We start from the raw sequence: 18,856 nt of genomic DNA on the forward strand, positions 1-18,856 counted from the left end.
CGACGAGCACGGAAAAACTGTTATCAAAGAATTGTCAATTGAGAAAGGCGGCAGGCTGCGCCACCACTGTTGCCAAAAGCTTGTTGCCAAGCTTCTGGCTGTTCACGGGTATCTGCCTTCCCGCGCTCGATCCAATAGATGACGCATACAAATCATCGCAAGATGTCGGGCCAAAACTCCGAGATGCCATCATCAAGAAACAGCGTCCATCCGCAATGATATTTGCATTAACCACAAGCTGTGGTCCACACCGACATCCATGTTTGCGCAGGCGACTCGAGATACGAAGCGAGCGCTGTGCTTATCTACCTAGATAGGTACCTCGTTAAGCGAGGAAAACATCTGGGGTACATGTACAGTACGTGCGAATAATGTACAGTGTCCGACTATCGTGAATCTAGGTGCATACACTACATTGTAAGAGAGATAGGTAGTCTTGTATCGGCGGCGGGGCTGCGTCGATCTGAACCCGAAAATCTGCATGCGATCGCGTGACGCTATGTGTTTTACGCAGAGCGGAGTGCATGTTTCTGTTTGCAGTAAACGATCGTGACTGGCCGAACGGGCGATACCTTATCACCAATTTTGCCTTGCGCCAATTGCTCGCGGAGTCTGTATTTTCCCTGTTTAAGCTTTCCGCCTTGTCCGGACACTCGGATCATCTCAGTTGATGAGCATGGATGCGAGAGAGTCATCCGGTCGCTCCGCATACAACAAGTGTCCCGGCTATGGAATGACGATGCAGGAGCATGCAAGTGTTGAATTTCTGTCAGATCGTTCGCTACAGGCCGCGTCACCAATACTGTATCTAAAGAGGTGCCCAAATCCCTCATGTCACCTCTACCTACCCAAGTCCTCACCCCACAGATGCTTAAGACTTGGCCATACACACCAAACATCACGGAAAATTCCATTATTGCGCTAATTCTCGAAGCCTTACATGTATGTGCGGTGATCGTCGCTTTTCGCTGCGATTTCGCGCGGGTGAGAACGATGGCCAATGAGATCTGTTGAGAATGACACCGACGCTCAAATCGCATCTCACGTCTGCCGGTCGTGGGAGCGGTGTCAGATATTGATCATGCAACAAAAGAGGTGAATTTTTTACGAACATCTCTTGACAGAAGTCATTGTTCTCCCATTTCCATCCTCCATCCTGAGATGTTTGTTGAATGTCACCGTCGGGCTCTAGCCACTAAGCTGAGAAGTAACCGTGGACCTACTCATCGACGACCGAAGCAAATGACTGATCAATGTTGCGATCTGCTCAGGCGATTGCACTCCTCATTGAGCATTGTGGAGTGCTTTTCGGGAGTACTAATTACAAATAACGTCACTCGAGCTCGTACTCAAACGCTCATTTTCATCGCAATACTCTTGTGTGGCTCGTATCCCGTGACCTTGAAATCCTCTACGGTCCAGCCGTCAATGCTGCAACACGGTTCCCGGGTCAGCTCCAATGTTGGAAAGTCTCGCGGCTCTCTTGTGATCTGTTGCTCCAGCGCTTCACAGTGGTCCTTGTACACATGGGCATCGCCCATCGTATGCGTCAGGCTCCCCGGAATAAGGTCACACGCGCGTGCAATCATGTGCGTTAGCAGCGCATACGAAGCAATATTGAAAGGCACGCCGAGACCCATGTCGTTTGACCTTTGATAAAGCAGGGTGTGTAGGGTTCCTTTCTTAGTCCCGTCCTCCCTCACAGGCGAAGACGACGGGAAGCCAACGTAGAATTGAGCAAACATATGACATGGCGGCAAGGCCATTTTCTTCAAGTCTGCGGGATTCCATGCGGACAGAATGATCCTTCGATCATAAGGCTTGTTTTTGAGCTTGTCGATCACCTCTGCCAGTTGATCAACACCTTTGCCGGTGTAGTCGGTACCGCAAGTCTCATATTCCGCTCCGAAATGTCGCCACTGAAATCCATAGACAGGTCCCAGATCGCCGACAGCTCGATGTGACAGGCCAACTGAGTCAAGATATTCACGGGATCCATTTCCATCCCAGATGCGTACATTCTGGTCTTGTAAAGTCTTTGCGTTTGTGTCGCCGGCAACGAACCATAGCAGCTCTGCAACAACAGCCCGTAGGAATACGCGCTTTGTGGTCAGAAGAGGGAGCACAAGCGAGCCATCCGCGCGAGATAAGCTGTATTTGTGTTGAGGAGGGAAAGGAATTGCAAGCGTGCCGGTTCCAGTTCGATCAGGACGATATTCGCCAGTGCGCAAAATATCTCTGATCAGATCGAGATATTGGTATTCTTCGTGAGGCTTCCTTTGGTCGTTCGGAGTCGAATTAGCCCCCGGTGCAAGGGAGACTTGGGGACCAGACTCGGAGGTGTTCGATGTTTCAGCTTTGCTAGCCATCCTGACACAAGCAAAACAAACAATTAATCGTTGTTGTGCGTGTATTCAATGTTTGTCTCTTATGTTCTGTAATCCGCGGCCACGTCGCGCGTGACAAGCCAGGGAGACGCGACGAATTTACAGTACTTGAGCCCCACCAAATTTAGCGTGAAAGTCGCCTGGAAGACATATTTGCAACGGTATCGCCAATATTACGATCACGGCGAATATCTCAAACAGTTCTTACCAATTGTGATGCAGCAGTGTAGAAAACCAGGTGACGACCATCAAAAACAGCCGCACTCCTGCGCATCGTTGTCGTAAGATATATTCTAGAAGGCAATAGTCGATCAGGGCTGCCTGCTACCCAAAGATCTTGGAAGCGACCACCAAATGCCCTAGCCACATCTGGCGCACGTGAAGTGGCTCAAAAACGCCACATCGCATCTCGGCTCGGTGGTTACGTCGGGATTCCGGATATATTCAGCAACGCGCAGGAAAGTTAAGAGGAGTACAGTGCACACAACCTTCACCATGGCGTTAGGTGAACGGAAGATAGGCCATTTCTTCCAGGATCTACTCCTTGTCGCGGCTGCGGTATGTCAAATCTAGATCACAAATCACGAGCCTGTGGCGGGCGATGTCTCTGCCAGCGAGGCTTGCCAATCAGAAAGGTATCGCAGCTGACATTCAACCTCTGCAATAGCCCCTGTTGGCATATTACCTCGCCCGACAAATCATCTCACGACTTGATCCTGAAGCCGGCGCGAAAAGCGAAGCCCGACAAAAAGCAGTCGCCGCATCCTCACGATTACAAAACATTCTATCAAATCACGAGAAGGCCAACGAAGACGAGTATGACGACGATGAGGATGAACAGCCATCGAGGTACGAGGAGCGGAGAAAGAAGAAGGAAATTGTCCTGTCAACATACGAAGAAACAATCGCATCTGAGGTCGTAAGTCCTGACGAGATACCGGTCACCTTTGACGACATTGGCGGTCTGGACGAGATCATTGAAGAACTGAGGGAAGGCGTTATTTATCCCTTGACTATGCCACACCTATATTCAAAGCACTCAAGCCTTCTGACCAGCCCTTCGGGCGTCCTACTCTACGGACCTCCTGGATGCGGAAAGACCATGCTCGCTAAAGCTCTCGCCCGAGAGTCTGGTGCCTGCTTCATCAACCTCCACATCTCTACACTCACAGAAAAATGGTATGGAGACAGCAACAAACTGGTCGCTGCCGTTTTTTCGCTGGCACGGAAACTTCAACCAACCATTGTCTTTATCGACGAGATCGACGCCGTGTTGGGCCAGCGTCGAAGCGGTGAACACGAGGCAAGCGGTATGGTGAAGGCTGAGTTCATGACTCATTGGGATGGTCTAGCTTCCAGCACTGTGGACTCTGGCGCCCAACAGATCTGCATTCTTGGAGCTACGAATCGGATGCAAGACATCGATGAGGCTATCTTGCGACGGATGCCGAAAAAGTTCCCCGTCAACCTCCCGAACGCTGCTCAGCGGCGATCGATCTTCGAGCTCACTCTCCGTGACACCAAGATTGATCGTAGTGTGGCCAAGAACGGCAACCCAGCTTTTGACATGGACGCGCTGGTTCGCGTAAGTGCCGGAATGAGTGGATCAGATATCAAGGAAGCTTGTCGTGATGCTGCCATGGTTCCTGTTCGAGAGTATATCAGAATAGCCAAAGCAAGCGGCCGCAAAATCCGTGGCGGAATCAATGGCGATTCGGTCCGCGGACTGCAAACGGACGATTTCTTTGGACGGAAGGGTGGTGTTGTCCAACTCCAGCGAGCAGAACCTGAAGATGACACTCACAGCCATGTTAGCGGCAGCACTGAGGAAGTCGACAACTTTGATGATGAGTAGGGGTTCGAGATCCATTGACCTGTTCCTTCAAGTGCGACTGCGCAGTGGCGCCTCATCCCGGCCAACAGGTTTGACAGAGCCCGAGGGTAAATGGGAAGGCCAGCTACACTAACCAGTGGACCACTCACAAGACAATCTGGAACCATCAGCGACCTTGCACACCGCCGACTTCTTTATCCTAAGATATCTATGCACATTACTGCTGGAGGACGTTCTCCCATCTTCTTCGTATATCTGACGAACAACACGATTGATATCCCTCCACTCAGCTCTTCAAAACGGGTCTGTACGGCGTTTGGGTATGTACCATCAGAGGCTTACAGGCAAGGGCTTACCTTCTTGGCTGTCTTCACAACAAATTGAGACAATGTATGCAAAACCTATGGGTGGTTTTCCGATCACGAATATTCCGCAGCCCTTCGTTGTACATCTAGATTATTTCCCGGTATGTACTGCATAAAACACCTTTAGTCCACACGGCCCTCAGGTTCAATGTGTCAGCAATGTCCTTCATCGGATCACCTTCGACTAGAAGTAGGTCTGCCCTGCAACCGGCTCGAATCCGGCCACGGTCGCCGAACCCGAAACGTTGCGCTGGCAAGGCCGTCGCCGCCCGTAAGGCGTCCGCGGGGGTGAATCCGCAATGCTGCACGAACAGGTACAACTCGTGATGAAGCGAGAGACCCCAGGCTGTGCCTTTAGCCGGGCCAGCAGCATCGGATCCACTGTTCGGCACAGGTCAGTCTTGAAATGGCCAGCACTACAGGGGCAAATATGCTCCAATAGATAAGATTCAGACTCACATCAGGACCGGCACGCCCGCTGCCTTCAACCGCCGAACCGTCTCGAAGCAATTCTCAACCGTAGAAGATCCTTCCCGCGCAAACGACATGCACGCACACATCGCCTCCCGCTGCTCCCGGCCGATGAGATGCTGCACGCGCGGATCATGTGCGAAGCGCTCTTGTACCGCCCGGCCCTCCGTCGTCCCGGAAGCCATCGCCGCGAGGGTCGGGTTGCAATGCACGTCATGACGCTTGTATGCCGCGATGAGCTCGGCGGTCGGCGGCTGGTCGAGGAAAGTATGCGTGAGGCCGTCGACGCCGCATGAGATGATCTCGAGGGTGTCGGTGAGGTTGGTCGCGTGGGCTACGACTTTGAGGCCTGTGGCGTGGGCTTCGTCGATGATGCTCTTTTGTAGCTCGAGGGAGGGCTTGGGGAGGTTCAGGGACATTACGGCGCCGGATTCGTGCATCAGTTTGATGTAGTCGACGCCTTCCGTGATTCGCGCTTGCACGTATGCTTTGCCGTCCTCGACGGTCTTAAGCTTCGGCCAGGTTGCAATCTCGGCTCGTACCTCAGGGATGTCGTTATGCATCAGTACGATGGCTGCAGGCCATCCTCCTTGGATCGTTGCCGCGAAACTCGTGGTCTTGAGATCTGCGCAATGCCCTGCCGTGATCTGTCGTCGTAGTTTCTGAATGTTCTCCCACTCATTATGCATATCACATACTGTTGTGACCCCAAATCTGAGTGATTGCGGTAGCGCCACGGGATTGCCGCCGTCGGCATGGATATGAGTATCAATTAAGCCCGGCAAGAGAGTGTGTCCAGACTTGTCAAAGATTTGACCATCGTACTCGATCTTTTGCGCGGAGACCTGAGTGATATGGCCTCCCTCCACAAGTACCGATCCGCATTCGATAGTGTTCTCGCCATCGAAGATACGCACATTCGCGATTAGGAAAGAGGACATCGTTGCTGGGTTCTCGGTTTCGAGTCAGACGCTTTCTGAAGCTTTGCTGGTAGACTTTAATGCAATGATGCGGATCTCGCTGTGTAACGTAGTCAGCGCAATCTCATCCTCCCGGTGTCACGTACTCTATATAGCATCAAAGCGGATCCGGATCATGGTCGCCGAATCCAGCCTCGGAAGGACAGTGTTGGCTGCCCCATGATGAAGAAAATACTGGATGTGGATATCAGCTTTTACAATCGATATGCACACTATCATAGGACACGATGTTTGGCATCGCAGCTTAGGAAAATAAAAGGAGTCAATCCGTTTCGCATATTCTCACAAATTTGACAGATAACAGTAATCTCTGCGAATGTTGATTCACAGCTATGGAGAGGAATAAAAATACATGAGACCGCAAGCAAACAGAATATCAATATCTCTTGTTTCTTTTGCAGACCACCACTTGAGTAATTGATATCATTGTTTCCAATGGCAATCAATCGTAATCCACATCAATAAACACTCGCTACTTTCCACCAATGAGTCCGCCAACGAGCGGGACGTTCGAAAGCGCACTCTTTCCCGTGCTCTTTTTCTTCGGTCCACCGAGATCCGGCAGGCCGAAGGACCGAAGAAGCTTGTTGATGCCCAGTCCACCCAATAGCCCATTCACCAGAAAACTAAGCCCCAACCCGTTGAGCAGCTGTCCAACAAGCCCAAGGACACCGGCGAGTAGTAAGCCTACCGCCGCGAGGATCTGGAACAGAGGCTGCGTCATGAGCGCCCACAGCGGGCTGAGCTTCTTCTTGGCGTGCGGCATATAATTGAGCTTCTTCTTCGCATCGTCGATACACTTGACGACGGTAGTGGTGAGTTCCTTCAGCGTCTCGGCGAGGCGGTATTCCTCAGGCGTGGCCTCACCTGTGCCGGCGCGACCCTTGGCTTGAGCGGCGATCTTACCGTCGGGGTCAAGGCCTCGGAGAGAGCCATTGCATTCTTGGAGGATACGACCACCTTCCTCAATGAGTGGCTTGACTTTGTTCACAAGATCCTCCTCGTCAAGCTCGTCACGAGGCGTGCGGTCGGCCTTTTCCATGTAGTCTGAGATCTGCTTACAGATAGGTTGCATGCGTTCGAGAGTCTGCTGACAGATGGTGCCCATCTTTTCAGCAATCTCGCGCTCCTTGTCGCGCTGTGCCGCTTCGGCGAGTTCTTCCTCGGTCGGGCCTTCGTAAGTTTCCTCGTCAATGTTCTCAAGGAGTGTGACTTCGCCAATCTTGTTGCCGTCCACATCGACGACATTTCCAGCATCATCAATCTCTTGTCCGACACAATGGCCAAGATTGCCCTGAGTGAGGCGGCCGATGAGATCACCATTCTCATCACGGACTTCGCCTTCCTTGTTCACGCGCATGCCGGCCATTGGGTTGGCGCGACGTTCCTTCTCCTCGGGCTCCCAGCGCTCAGCCTTGCCGATACGGTTGCCGTTCTTGTCATTGATGTCACCGTTCTCGGAGACTTGATGTCCGAGGAGCTTCTTGATGTCACCCTCGATGATGCGACCGACGATATCCCCGCCAGGATTAGTGATGGATCCGTCCTTATTGATCTGTAGACCCTCGAAGCCAGCAAACGGTCCTTCATCTCGAGCGATGCCAGACACCAGCTCACAATGTCCGATAACGTTCCCAGCATCATCCCAGACCTGTCCCTCTCCGTCGACCTTCTTGCCTTCCATGATACTCGGATCACCATCGACGATGCGGCCGAGAACTTGGCCACTACCATCGACTGCGTAGCCCTTGCTGTTGATGGTCGTACCCTTGAGGCTTGAGAGGTCAACAGCTTCTGGGTCTTCTTCAGACCAAGGCTGCGCCTTGCCCTTGACATTGCCGTACTTGTCAACAATTTCGCCTTCCTCATCGACGTGCATTCCCACCAAGCGCTTCGGATCACCCTCGATGATCTCTCCAACAACGTTGCCGTAAATGTCCTCAACTTTGCCGCCCTTGACCACGCGCAGGCCCTCAAGGCCATCAAAAACTCCCTCGGAGCGGGTGACACGCTCATTTTCGGGCAGGATCATGCACTGACCCACAGGCTTGCCGGTATCGCCATGGATTACACCGTTCTCATCGCACATGCGGCCAACAAGTTCAGTGAGGTTGCCTTCGACGAGACGGCCGATGCGCACATCGCCGTCCATGACAAAGCCACTCTTGTTCAACTTCTTGCCTTCAAGAGCGCTGTTGTCGACAGGCGCCTCGTCTTCCTCCTCGATGCGTTGAGCTTCGCCCTTCTTGTTGCCAAATTTGTCGAGAACGCGGCCTTCTTCGTCCACAGCGAGACCGATGAGACGCTTGGAATTGTCCGAGATGACTTCTCCGACTACGTTGCCATCTTCGTCCTCAACCTTGCCGCCCTTGACGACACGGAGGCCCTCGAGCCCAGCAAATTGGCCTTCTGGGCGTGAGAAGCGCTCACTCTCAGGCAGGGGCTCACAGCGCCCAATCTCCTTGCCGCGATTATCGTAAAGGGTGCCTTGTTCATCGCATGTGCGGCCTTCGAGTTCAGCAGGGTTGCCTTCGATGAGCTTTCCGATCGGTACGCCATCTGAGTTTACAGCGAAGCCTTTGCTGTTCAAGGTAAGACCATCAAGAACTGAATAGTCGACAGCTTGTTCGTCGGGAAGAGGTTCGGCGAAACCCTTCTTGACACCATACTTGTTGAGGATCTCGCCAGATTCCTCAACATTCAAGCCGACCAGACCCTTCCGATCGCCTTCGGTGACCTCACCAACGACGTTGCCATTTTGATCAGCCACGAGGCCACCTTCGATGACAGAAAGACCCTTCAAGCCAGCGAATGGACCGTCGCCTTTCTCCTCACGCTCGTCTTCGGGAATGAGCTCAACACGGCCGATGACTTTGCCGTTGCCCCAGATCTGACCTTGGTCGTCGAGTTGCTTGCCTGCCAATTTCTTCGGGTGACCCTCGATCACGCGAGCGAGAGGAATTTCATCGTCGTCGTCCATGACATAGCCGCCAGGAGTGACGGTCTTGCCCTTGAGAAATGAGAGATCATCAGGCGTCTCCTCGGGCTGCTCTTCTTCCTCGTAACGCTTGGCTTTGCCAACGGTGGAGCCTTGCTTGTCAATGATATCGCCGTCCTCGTCGACAGAACGACCAATGAGCTTCTTATGGTCTCCTTCAGTGACGTAGCCGACAGTGTTACCGTTGACATCTTGGACAAAGCCGCCCTCGACAACTCTCAGACCTTCGAGACCAGCGAATTCAGGCTCTTGCTCGGGGTCCTCGATGGCGACAGTCTCTGCTCGGCCGATGACATGACCACGATTGTCCCAGAATTGACCTTGGTCATCGGCAGAAAGTCCAGCCGCATAGATCTTCTTCGCATTGCCCTCGACCAGCTGGCCGATGACAACGTTATTTTCATCAATGATGTTGCCGCCTTTGTTGATCTTGCGACCTTCGAGAATCGAGACGGGAGGTCGTCCATCATCGAACTCCTCCTCTTCAGCCTCCTCGGCTTCTACTTGAGGCTCTTCGTCAGGAGGAGGCAGAGTACGCACAGAACCCAGGACGTTACCGGAACTGTCCAACACCTCGCCCTTTTCGTTGATCTTCTTGCCAGCGCATTGCGAGATCTCGCCTGCAGTGAGCTCGCCGATGGGCTCGCCGTCCTCATTCAGAACCTGGCCCTTCTTGTTGACCTTCAGACCTTCCAGAACGGAGACGCCAGGGTTCTGAGGCTGTTCTGGCAGAGTGCGGACATGGCCGATGACCGACTTGCCATCGTTGTCGAGCACTTCGCCGTTTGCATTGATCTTCTTTCCGGCGCATTGCTTGAGCTCGCCAGCAGTCAATTCGCCGATCGGCTCACGATCTTCATTGAGAACCTGGCCCTTCTTGTTGACTTTGAGGCCTTCGAGAATGGAAACAGCAGGCGTCTCTTGATCAGCTTCATCCTCTGCTTGTTCTTCGGAGCCTTCAGCTGCTTCTCCATGCATTTGCACCTGCTCTTCTTCTGCATCCGCAACATCCTCATCGCCAAGTTCAGATTTGGTCTCGGCATCTTCAGCTTGTGCTTCGACTTCGCTATCGACCTGATCCTCCACTTGATCTTGCTCCTCATCCTCCAGGTCTTCGCCAAGCTCCTCGAGAAGCTCGCGTGTGGCGTTTTCAGCAGCTTCACCGGGAATGACACGGACGTTGCCAACAACATTTCCCTTCTTGTCGATGACCTCGCCCTTTTCATTGGCTTTCTTGCCCTTGCAATCTTCGAGATTACCATTGCTGAGCTCACCAATCTTTGCACCCTCATCATCGAGGATAACGCCCTTGCTATTGATTTTCTTGCCGTTGAGAATTCGAAGGTCGTGCAACTTGGAGCTTTGGGCGGCTTCTTGAGCGATCTCGACATTGCCGACAACATTGTCGTCCTCGTCGAGGATCTGACCTTGTTCATCGATCTTGAGTGTGGTAGGGTCGATCTCACCGTCTGCGATTTGCTGCTTCAATTCTTCATTCTTGACGCCGCCCAGAATATTACCTTCTTCGTCATGAATCTCGCCGATCTCGTCCAGCGACATTCCCTTGAGAGCCTCGATTCCTGGAAGTTGATCTTCAATCTCAGGAGCGTCAGCCTGAGCCTCTTGAGGAGCATCCTTGCTGTCCTGCTCGACCTCGGCAGGCTTCTGCCCAGCCTCACCATCTGAGACTTCTGCCGCTTCGTCGTCGCCTTTGCGGGCTGCTTCGTAAATGCCTTGCTCTACGAGAGCCTCGGCATCCTCATGAACCTCGCCACGGCCCGCTACGTTTCCTTCATCATCGACAAACTCGCCTTGCTCGTTGAGTTCAGCATCCTGGAGTTTTTCTGGGTCACCTTCTACGACTCTACCAATGGTGTTACCCTCTTCGTCGTATACGATCCCATCGATGCCGGTCTTCAAGCCTTTCAGAACAGATACGCTTGGGAGATTATGCTCCTCGTCCTCGTCAGATTCATCTCCACCCTCTTGCGGATCGCGAGCACCCTCCTCGGCATCGTCAGTCTCACCCAGATATTTGAGAGCAGCCTGGGGAAGCTCTCCGCCTTCCTCTCTGATGGCACGCAGTTGCTTCTTGATGGTCTCAGGAGTGAGTTCAACAACTCCAACAAGGTCGTCATCCTCATCGACGATCTCACCAGATTCATTGATCTTGTAGCCTTCAAGGTCTTCGGCATCGCCTTCTACAAGCGTGCCAATGATCTGGTCGTCGTGATCATAAACGTTGCCATCCGCGCGCACCTCAAGACCTTGGAGGACAGAGAGATCGATTGGAAGTTCCTGGACTTCTTCAGGCTTTTCTTCGTCGGATGCATCCTCTGTAGTCGCTCCAACTTTTGATCCAGCCTTTTCAGTCTCGTTGTCATCCTCGTCGGCATCTTCATGAGCTTTGTCTTCAGCTTCATTCTTGCCTTGTTTGATGGCCTTGTTCTTGCTCATAGACTCGTCGTGAACTGTATCCTTGACTTTGTCTTGAGTTTCCTGGGACCCTGCCACATTTTCATCGAATTGGTTCTCTTCGGCATCGGAGTCTTCCTCGCCGAGATGACGGTCGATCTCGTCTTTCTCGCCCTGATCATCTACATGACCATCTTCAGTCGCATCATCTGCGCCATCGACGGTCTCCTCTGCTTCGTCGGTGCCCTCGCCTGCGACTTTCTTGGATTCATCGACATCTTGTTCGGTAGATTGCTGACTTGACTTGTCAGTTTGCTTGTTGTCACCCTTGCCGCCCTTGGTGGATTGGTCAAATTTGACATCATCTTTAGCCTTCTTGGTGGCATCTCCAGCAGTGGCTTTGGCATTTTCGGTCTTCTTGTTCTTGTCATCCGTGCCTGGCTCTTCACCGGCGCTGCCAGGCCGACCAGCCAGATTGCCTGCTTGTCTGGCAAGGCTTCGCGCACCTGATAGAAGACTACCGCCCTTCTTGCCCTTTGGCTGAGCTTGATCACGAGATTGTTCTTGGTCTTCAGCGACGTCTCCTGTCGACTCGGCTGTGCCACGAACCTTTTGGGTAGCATCATCGGCAGCTTCTTCGTTGTGTTCGCTCTGGTCGTCAGAGGCGGTCTTTCCAGCCTTACTGCTGACTTGCTGTGACGCCTTGTCATCGTGCTGGTCGTGATCGTCATGGACAGAGTTGTCATCATTAGCTTGCTCGCCCTCGCTGTCATGAATAGGTTGAGGGTCAGCAGACTGGAGTTCTTGAGATTTGCCCTTCGCAGCAGAGACTTTGCTGAGAGGACCTTCGTCTTCCTCTTCCGCGTCGTCGTTGTCCTCTTCCTTCATCTGAATGGCTTTGTCGGTCGTGTCTTCGACGTGCTCATCATCAGAAGCAGGGCCTTCAATCTTGGGCTTGGTGGGAGTTGATTTTGGTTGCGCGCCGGTCTTTATGCTTGACGGAGTGGACTTGCGAGCTGTGCTAGACTGTGGAGTCTGGCCTTGTGGACGACGGGAGAGCTTAGTAGGCGTCTTCGGTAGTCCTGACGACTTGCCAGTTGGGGCGGGTGACGGTGCCATCTTGTCGTCGAGATGTTGCGACCGTGGTGGAGTGCGCGGGGTGGGAGTCAGTGATGATCTCCTCGTTTGGGAAATGCTGATTGACGATGACCGGCTGGGTGTTGCAGGGAAGGAGTAATATGAGTAGTCTTTGGTGTTGTTGGTCATTCAATGATATGCTATGAAGGCAAAGCTCGGGTGTAATCAAATGAATCGGTGTGAGCGATGACGATGCAGTAGTCAGGTTCCAAGGTGCGAGTAAGTTGCGAAAGTGAAAGAGTGAAAGTGGTTTGTTCAGAAGAGTCATGCACAGGAGAGGTCGGTGACGGTGGAATCGAGGATTTATGACATGTGAGAAAGGGAGGGAGCGAGATGCCGCCACAAACCCGGATGATGCACTGCTGGAACTGGGCAATTCACTTGTTCCTGATGCACGACAACGATGGCTAGGCGGAACATCCAGCCTTGAGCAAACTTGCAGACGTGTTATTGTCAATGACGTGCAATACGATCATCGAGTCCTTGTGCTCCTCGAGCTCCTGCCCATTCTCGCCTGACGATGATGGCAAAGTGGTTGACAGTGCCAACTTTCACGACATGCAAGTGTATCACATTGTAGCACCTCACATTGCTGCTTACCTACCTTTGATCTCTTGTGACGGGTCGGAATCCAGATGAAGGGGACTGCGCGTGACTATCAGGCGAGCAGGTACGCGACCATAACATCAGCAACATATCAACAACCGAGAGATGACATCTTCGCCCCATTCCTTGAACGCTCGATTTGAACACATCATGCTCGACAGTGATCAAGTCGCGATTTGATCCGCAATCTTCCGGTCTGCACTGGCGATGGTGGATGTCGCCGTGGTGTGATGCCCAGGTGGACAAGTATCTACACGACAACGTCAACATTGGTTTGGCGATACTCGGGCGATACTCACAAGCTGACGGACTCTACAAGAGAACTCCCAGCTATGTCGTTACTGTCCGCAGTCGTGATCGCGCACAGAAGTCTCGCAACCACTTCGATTTCTATGCTCCAATCTTGACGCAGTGGGACAGCCATGAACAAAACTGGTGTCATCAAATCCCTTTAACAGACCGATGTGTCGTCTACGATGAAACCACCAGGTCGGCGCTTCGGACCAGTTCGGCCAGCTGGGGTTGTACATGGGGGAGGTCGAACAGGTTTTGATCTTTGCGCAAACACCAATGAGTGGATGCGTCGGGTTTCCGGTACTGCGACGAGCTGGGGAGGGACAAAGGAGGAACAAAGGGCCAGTGGTGGGTTCAATAACAAGAGATTTGTCAACCTTGCAGGTATCGGAATTCACGACTTCAGACACGAGTGTGCCGTCTCAGATTTCGCATCCAGAAACTTTGCACAGAAGTCACTCAACTCTTACCATCTGCAGAGTGATGTTCTTCAGCTGCTGTCTATCGACCCGTTCCTCGACAGGACTTTGGCAATTGCGACGCGTCCGCGTGGTACGACACATGGATGGGGTCCTTGCGCGCGCATTATAGCATCGGGTCTTCGTCAAGTTGGACGGGGGCCAAATCGGGAAATTTGAAATCGCAGGTCTTGCTTCACTCGGTCGCCAATCATGTACATCGCACGCCGCGTACGAGCACAACCAAGAAAATCACGTTGTAGGCGAGCAAATCCGCAGCCGTTGCGCGAATGATGACACCCTCACCTGGCCAGCCAAAATGGATTACGTTAGGGTTTGGGTTAATCACTAGGGTCGATGATCTCGAACGATGCATAATTCGTTGTTGGATGAAATGCGACGTACCAGCAAGTACGATAGTTTACTACTATCTACCTAGGTAGGTACTGAGATCGCGGTAGTTCAGCATTCGCATCGGGTATTTTTCATGACGGTTGGAATCGCTTGATTACACGTCCAGGTATGCACAACGCTCATGTGGATATCATAAAATTTACGAAAACTAGCTAGCATGCACAAACCCTCCGCTTTGAAGTAAGAAGCAATTGTCCTGCACTTTGTGCATTCAAAAAGCGTCAAAGGCCAAGGGCTGCTTCATTCACTTCGACTTGCTGACCACACCATCACTTGCTCCACCTGCACTCGCCGCCGCCAACTCCTTGGTCTCATCCTTATTATCGTGTAATCCCAACTTTCTCATCAATTTGTGCCCTACACTCTGCTCCTTCTTAGCCCGAGCCTCCCGCTCGAGTACAGCCCTTTCAAGCTGAGCACTCTGACTCTTGTCCCTCGTTTCCTCCTCACGACGCTTCTTCTCGTCCGGCTGGAATACGTCCTTGATCCCCTGTCCGGTACGCTGTACGCGCTTCTTGACGCCGATGTAGCCCTCCAGACCCAATATGACGGCGTAGGATTTCGAGATGTTCAGGCGTGTGAGGTCCGCGCCGGCTTCCTTCAGGCTCTTGACGAAAAGTCGGAAGTTCTGCACGGGAGGTGCGTAGTGTCCGCTGAGGGGGGAGAGGCTACGGATTTGCCCACGCTTGATTTTGATCAGGCCGGCGGCGCTCACGCGGGCGCCTTTGAGAAAGGAGGAGTGTTGGAAGGCGCCGGATTGTTTGATGCCGATGTAGAGGCGGAAGGACGTGTCGGCAACGAAGATCCAGGTGTTCTTCTTGGTTGTTTTGCGGAGGAGGTGGTTGGTGAGAGCATCGACGGAGATGTGATTCAATTTGGAGAGACCCTTGGCGTTGTGAAAGTCTTCGTTGGTGTACTTCGCCGAGTCTTCACGACTACCGGTGCTCATCGTGCCAGACGAGTCCGAAGAGGAGTCGGAAGTCAGCAGGGGCGGTGGAGGTTTGACACCCGTGGTGACCTCTCTCCACGTGGGCGTCTCATCTTGTGCAGGTACAATGCCCTCAATACTGTCTTTGAAGTCTACCGATGTAGTGACTGGTGAGCCATCCTTCGCCCAGCAGAATCGACCCTGGGAGTCGATCTTAACGAGATATTGCAACCGGTCCTCGCGAGACAGATACCGGACCTGCTCGGTGTCTAAGCGTTTTCGCGGTCGATCTTCCAGGTCCAGCTTCAATCCATCGCCATGATCTAACCAATAGAAGAAATTGTCCTGGGTTTCGGCCTTGACCCACTCTTGGTGATATCTGCGCAAATTACTACCGTACCGGTGCTTTTCATCGACCATTTCCAGGAAGTATTCTACGCCCATGATCTTTGCAGCTTTGTCTCGCTCCAGTTTCGCCTGTCGCCGACGCTCACGCTCTGATGCATGCGCTGCATCGTCCTCGCCTTCCGGATCGCTCGCGCTTATGTAATCATTCGCAGCCCGATTGGCTGCGGCGCCTGCTCGTAACCATCGACTCTTGACTCTCCCCTTGGATCCGGGAGAAAGGGACATGGTCTCGGCGCGCGATTGAGGTCGCGTGAGTTGTGTGAACCTAGCTGTGATCGGATTTAATACATCGTTCATCTTTTTATGTTATGATTGATACTCCCGTACCATCATTCAATGCCTGGCAGCAAGTTGATCAGTACATTGACGTCGCAGTGAGATTATGCATTGCATACCTCCAACCATCTTGTTCCTGGGTCTAAACCATGGCCGTTGAGCGCCCGCCTTGTACGATGACCGCGATAATTCCTTTGAATGATTTTGGCGGCATTAATCTGCTCCTCCGAAGCCGTGATGCTCTCTGCCCGCTTTTGTCGTGAGGAGCGTTCATTCTCCGTCTGACGTCGTTCAATTTCCTGAAGAATTTCCGGTGATGGCAGCGCATATGGATCTTGCCTTTCCACCATCTTCAAGATTTATGAGTAGGAATATAGGGTATGCCACGCGAGCAGAGCAAGAGAGACGCGGGCCTGGCGAACGCTGGTATGTCTCATGGCAGCCGGCCGGAGTTCATTTCTACAGTGATCAAATAGGTGGGGCTGTCGCAATGCGTCATCTCGTGGCTGCAGGTGAACAAGCGTCCTGGTTGTTAGCACACCTGCAGTACGGTAGGAGGCCGCCCGCACTATCCGCCCCGGGCATGACACAAATTCATGAGACCATGATCCCGAGCCTTCTCATCGTCGCAGAGTCTCCACGGAGCGAGCCCAATGCGACTCAACACGAGGACATGGCAACGAGACGCCGACACCATACTGCTTATCCCCTGTGTCGATTGCGCCTGGGTACTGTAACTACCTAGGCAGCGAACCAACTTGCTGCATGTATCCATGCTGGTGAGTCTTGAGTGTGCAATAGAGAAGGAGCCTTTGAGCCTTTGATGAAGCTTGAACGCGCGTTCGTGTGTCATGAGAGCGGGCACTGGATACGGACTAGAGCACGGAACTCTGCCTCCGCACCTGCACCGCACTACCGCAGCTTCGCCGAGTGCCCAAAGTCTCATCCTTTGGGTACACGTATTTCTGTCCAACATGGTATTTTGACACACAGTCATTCAAGATCACGCGTTTCGTCGCCCACCAACAGCGCAGACCAGTCGTCATGGGAAAAGCCTACACCGAAGAACAACGCAACAATGTCAAGTTACTTCTCGAGAGCGGACGCGATGAAGAGACTATTGAGAAGGAGACGGGCGTGTCAGATCGTACCATCCGCCGGTGGAAGCTGGAACTTGAACGGACTGGGCGCATAGGCAAGCCACCAGAGAGTCGCACAGGAAGACATCGCGTCTTGAATGCAGATGTCGAGGCTGTAAGTACTCGCAGTCTCCATACTGTGATGACGATGATCTGATCTCGTTCCTCAGGCACTTTTTGAACATGTCCGAGAACAGCCAGAAATGTCGGTAGACGACATGCTCTGGTGGCTTTACGACACATATAAGATTGTTGTCGGCACGCGCACAATTCGACGGGTTTTCGAGCGAAAAGGCGACAAAGGTCTGACGAAAGTAAAGGGCAAATCTTTCCGCAGGCGCAGCACCAACGGAGGGGCAGAGGAGGGCGAGGACGATACTATCATGGCCAGCGAAGGACTTCATGACGGTCTGTCGCAAGGACAACCGTTACAGAACGCCGATGCGCAGTACCAATCACCTTTCGCGCCAATGACATCTGAGCTTCCCGCAGAGCAGCAGCTCGTTCAGGCTTTCCAGCAGCAGACTGCTCAGCATACTTATCCTCCTCCACCGACGACAGATCTTGATGGCGATCTGCCAGATGACGAAGAGACGCTACAACTACAACTCGAGCAGATCGCACTGCAAAAGCGCGAAGTTGAGCTGAAGCTCAAGATGCGTCGCCTACAGAGCAGTCGAGGAATCTCCACCACCCAGCCAGCTGTCGCGTCGGATCCCTCGCCCAGCATTCTCTACAATCCCAATGCAGTCATTCCAACCGGACCGAAACGCGATTCGCGCAGCAAAAAGAAGATTGAAGAATCCAAGCGCCGCACCGCCGAGCGTCAAGAGCGCATGCTTCGTGAGCTCGAACGACGCAGCCGACGCCGCGACCACCTCACAGCAGAATGGGTGACGAGCAAGGACATCTGGCCATTGCGCGCTCAGGGCCTACTAGCTGATCTGATGCACCGTTACGCCTGCTACACTTTTGGACAAAATTCACAGGAGTCGTTCGAGGTCATGTACCAGGAGTTGTACCAGCTGGTGGACCTGACCAAAGGCGATTGGTTGCCGGGTCTCCACGATGAGATGCTGCGGGAACGTATGAAGCGCAAGATGGGCCAGTTGCGCGCCAAGATGCAGAAGACGGGCGAGATCGTGCCGCGGAATGACGGCTACGGCGGGTTCCAGAAGAGCGAGGATTACACCGGCGAGCAGGCCGGCGCGATGGTCGGCGGCGCAGACGAGAGCGAGCTAGTCTCAGAGTTGACGGGATCCCTGGCGGCCGGCGATGAGGATGCCTCGGCGGCAGCGGTGGTGGCGGCAGCAGCGGCAGCGGTTCAACAACAACAGCAGCAGCAGCAACAGGCACAACAGGCGCAGCAACAGGCGCAGCAATCTCAGCAGCAGCAGCAACAGTCGCAGCAACCCCAACAAATCCATTACGAGCCTGTCGTGCCTGATCATCACCTGCAAACGAGTCTGCCCTATGCAATTTCGCCACAGTATCCTATGATGGATCAGAATCTCCTCCGCGCGCAGGGCCCATTCTTCACCGAATCGCATATGTAGAGAGAAGACTTTCCTTATACTGATGACTTTTATGACCTTCGCTTTCCATTCACGAAACCTACCAACATTGCCTTTCTTCTCCATCAGCTTCGCTAGGAGTTGCATATAATATCTGAATGGAAAAACCCTGCGAGAATGTCGATCTTTACGCATATTCCTTAACACATCTAACGGCAACTAGGGGGATAAA

The 18,856-nt window shown here is 53.0% G+C and overlaps 7 protein-coding genes across 7 annotated transcripts; 3 read left to right on the top strand and 4 right to left on the bottom strand.

The window, feature by feature from the left end:
• Window positions 1–1,349: 1,349 nt before the first annotated feature.
• Window positions 1,350–2,369, bottom strand: K489DRAFT_390754 (thymidylate synthase; the record flags this gene model as incomplete). The annotated part of the gene is made up of 2 exons (XM_033606628.1): window positions 1,350–2,277; window positions 2,335–2,369. 2 exons carry the CDS (start codon window positions 2,367–2,369, stop codon window positions 1,350–1,352), a joined length of 963 nt encoding a protein of 320 aa, XP_033456642.1.
• A 513-nt stretch (window positions 2,370–2,882) lies between these two features.
• On the top strand, window positions 2,883–4,242 carry K489DRAFT_412911 (AAA-domain-containing protein; the record flags this gene model as incomplete). The annotated part of the gene is made up of 2 exons (XM_033607986.1): window positions 2,883–2,945; window positions 3,055–4,242. 2 exons carry the CDS (start codon window positions 2,883–2,885, stop codon window positions 4,240–4,242), a joined length of 1,251 nt encoding a protein of 416 aa, XP_033456643.1.
• Window positions 4,243–4,672: 430 nt separating this feature from the next.
• On the bottom strand, window positions 4,673–5,998 carry K489DRAFT_390756 (uncharacterized protein; the record flags this gene model as incomplete). The annotated part of the gene is made up of 2 exons (XM_033606629.1): window positions 4,673–4,967; window positions 5,046–5,998. The coding sequence occupies 2 exons, from the start codon at window positions 5,996–5,998 to the stop codon at window positions 4,673–4,675; spliced, it is 1,248 nt and encodes a 415-aa protein (XP_033456644.1).
• A 511-nt stretch (window positions 5,999–6,509) lies between these two features.
• On the bottom strand, window positions 6,510–12,569 carry K489DRAFT_325824 (uncharacterized protein; the record flags this gene model as incomplete). Its single annotated transcript, XM_033601852.1, has 7 exons — window positions 6,510–8,255; window positions 8,700–9,971; window positions 10,044–10,657; window positions 10,715–11,011; window positions 11,063–11,380; window positions 11,642–12,085; window positions 12,296–12,569. The coding sequence occupies 7 exons, from the start codon at window positions 12,567–12,569 to the stop codon at window positions 6,510–6,512; spliced, it is 4,965 nt and encodes a 1,654-aa protein (XP_033456645.1).
• Window positions 12,570–16,075: 3,506 nt separating this feature from the next.
• Window positions 16,076–16,321, bottom strand: K489DRAFT_325828 (uncharacterized protein; the record flags this gene model as incomplete). The annotated part of the gene is made up of 1 exon (XM_033601855.1): window positions 16,076–16,321. The coding sequence occupies one exon, from the start codon at window positions 16,319–16,321 to the stop codon at window positions 16,076–16,078; it is 246 nt and encodes an 81-aa protein (XP_033456646.1).
• A 477-nt stretch (window positions 16,322–16,798) lies between these two features.
• Window positions 16,799–17,391, top strand: K489DRAFT_383860 (uncharacterized protein). The gene has a single exon (XM_033605712.1). It carries the CDS (start codon window positions 17,016–17,018, stop codon window positions 17,265–17,267), a length of 252 nt encoding a protein of 83 aa, XP_033456647.1. The 5' UTR covers window positions 16,799–17,015; the 3' UTR covers window positions 17,268–17,391.
• On the top strand, window positions 17,246–18,856 carry K489DRAFT_70564 (uncharacterized protein). The gene has a single exon (XM_033608854.1). It carries the CDS (start codon window positions 17,314–17,316, stop codon window positions 18,664–18,666), a length of 1,353 nt encoding a protein of 450 aa, XP_033456648.1. The 5' UTR covers window positions 17,246–17,313; the 3' UTR covers window positions 18,667–18,856.

This window comes from Dissoconium aciculare (assembly GCF_010015565.1).
Source record: "Dissoconium aciculare CBS 342.82 unplaced genomic scaffold K489scaffold_13, whole genome shotgun sequence".
Taxonomy (NCBI): Eukaryota; Fungi; Ascomycota; class Dothideomycetes; order Mycosphaerellales; family Dissoconiaceae; genus Dissoconium; species Dissoconium aciculare.

Coding starts and splice junctions, on each gene's coding strand:
- K489DRAFT_70564 (XM_033608854.1), top strand. CDS start 17,314: ATGTCGGTAGACGACATGCTCTGGTGGCTTTACGACACATATAAGATT.
- K489DRAFT_383860 (XM_033605712.1), top strand. CDS start 17,016: ATGGGAAAAGCCTACACCGAAGAACAACGCAACAATGTCAAGTTACTT.